The sequence below is a fragment of the Priapulus caudatus genome, unplaced genomic scaffold, assembly GCF_000485595.1.
Source record: "Priapulus caudatus unplaced genomic scaffold, Priapulus_caudatus-5.0.1 Scaffold421, whole genome shotgun sequence".
NCBI lineage: Eukaryota > Metazoa > Priapulida > Priapulimorpha > Priapulimorphida > Priapulidae > Priapulus > Priapulus caudatus.
The window spans coordinates 86,372-88,300 of record NW_014577482.1 but is presented as its reverse complement, the minus strand read 5'-3'; the positions used below and the strand labels follow the sequence as shown (position 1 = coordinate 88,300).

General features: G+C 43.3%; 1 protein-coding gene across 1 annotated transcript in view; it reads right to left on the bottom strand.

Moving 5' to 3' along the window:
* Positions 1-259: 259 nt before the first annotated feature.
* Positions 260-1,929, bottom strand: part of LOC106810216 (PHD finger protein 14-like) — a 23,996-nt gene continuing 22,326 nt past the window's right edge. Inside the window, exons 19-20 of the mRNA XM_014813500.1 lie at positions 728-821; positions 260-267 (exon numbers count right to left, since the gene is read on the bottom strand). Coding sequence (XP_014668986.1) covers positions 260-267; positions 728-821 — 102 coding nt within the window. The remainder of the gene's footprint in view (positions 268-727; positions 822-1,929) is intronic.

Below are 1,929 nucleotides of genomic sequence, written 5' to 3'. Positions count from 1 at the left end.
GTGGAGGCCGGACTGAAAGTGACGGGGCGGCCACCTTCGCCGGCGGCCGCGGCGGGCTTCCTTCTGAACGGAGGTCTGAGTGAATATTGGTGCGATGGATGTCGGCAAGAACTTGAACATCGAGGTTTGCTGGATCCGCCGCAGACGATTTCTACAGCTTCCACCGTGGGGGCTTCCCCTTCTTTGTCGTTCCGTTGCTCCCGCCTCCTCCTCAGCTCCTGCCTCCTACTCTCACCGCCGGTCCTCTTCACCATCATCGCTAGAATCCTGAATATTGTTGCAAAAGATCTTTAGCACTTATACTGGCAAAAAATATAATAAATATGATAATACAACTGCTTATCATATAAAATAGGAGAATAATTCGAAATAAAAATGCGATAACATACCAAAATGATAAGTAAGGTGCACGCAATGTACGATGATAATATATAATATAGAAACAATAAGCACCCAACATAAGAAAATGTAATACCAGGGTATAGGTATTACATTTACCATACATTATTATATTATATATACAATATATGATTATATACCGTATGACACAGGTAATACCTTTTCAGTTAACTGCCGTCTTCGGCTTCAGGCGCGCGGATCGCGGTTTTTAAGCGGCGACCTAAAAACAGGCACAGGGCTGAGGCGATCGACTTATCAGAGATCAGTATCGGTATTGGTCTATTCATTCCTCACAGTGCACTATGTCTCACGTCCTGGAACTAATAACCCACGAGTAAACCCTGCACACGCTTGGACTCTTTTTGATAGGAGGATCCGAGACAAGTGGATAGTGGTAAGCACTTTGAAGCAGCATCGTCGCATGCCCCTAGACGGGGTATTAGTACCAGCGACGGTAGACAATGCAGCATAATATAATACAATATATATAGAGACAGGGCTGTACTACAGAGAGAGAGAAAGAGAGAGCCCAGTCTAACAAGAATAGAGGAGACTACACGAAGAGAGAGACGAGAGAGAGAGTAGAGAGAATGAGAGAGAGAGAAGACCGAGAAGGAGAGGGAGGGAAGGGAGGGAGGAGGGAGGGAGGGAGGGAGAGAGAGGGAGGTGGCGAGGGTATGGGCGGAAGGAGGAGGTGCAAAGGCAGGGAAGGGAGGGAAGCTTTCCCCAGAGAGAGACGAGAGACGTAGAGATAGCATGAGAGCACAGAGAGAGAACGCAGAGAGAAAAGAAAAGAGCAAAAAAAGCAAACGATCGCGCGAAGTACAATGAGAAAAGGAATATCAGCCGAAAGAGAGGAGAGATAATGTATATTGGGAGAGGCGCGAGGGATTAAAACTCGTGAGGCAGAGAAAGCCAGAGAAGGATAATAAAATAAAAAGAAAGAGAACAGAATATGTCACCGAACGTCGAAGCGTATCAGAGAGTTAAAATGAGAGAAGAAAATATCAAGAGAGGGACAGAGAGACGTGAAAGAAGTGAGGCCGTCCACGAAAAAAAGCACCTAGAGGAGCTGGTGGTGGTGCGCGGGTTAAAACCCGCGAAAGAGTCAGTAGCCACAGATAGGCATAGACGAAGGGGACGGTAGAAGAAGAAGCGGCATAAGTGAGAGAGAGATAACTGAAATAAGTTATATATAGCAGAGGGAGCGCTGGATGTCGTACGGATAAGATATAAAGCATAGATAATTGGATTATATAAGTAAATAATAAGTCATATGTGGTAAAGATGTAATAACCTATTACCCTGGTAATTGTTCCAATTTCTTAATAGATATGGGGGTGCTAAATTGTTTATCTTATATTGATATAGATTATCGAATACGTACAAGTTGCGTGATACCATTGATACGTTATCATTGTGATATGTTTAATCGCATTTTGTAAGTTTCGAATTATCTCCTTTTTAATATGAATAGACAGTATGTATATTCATAAATTATGATATAATGTTTGCAGTAATATGCTAAAG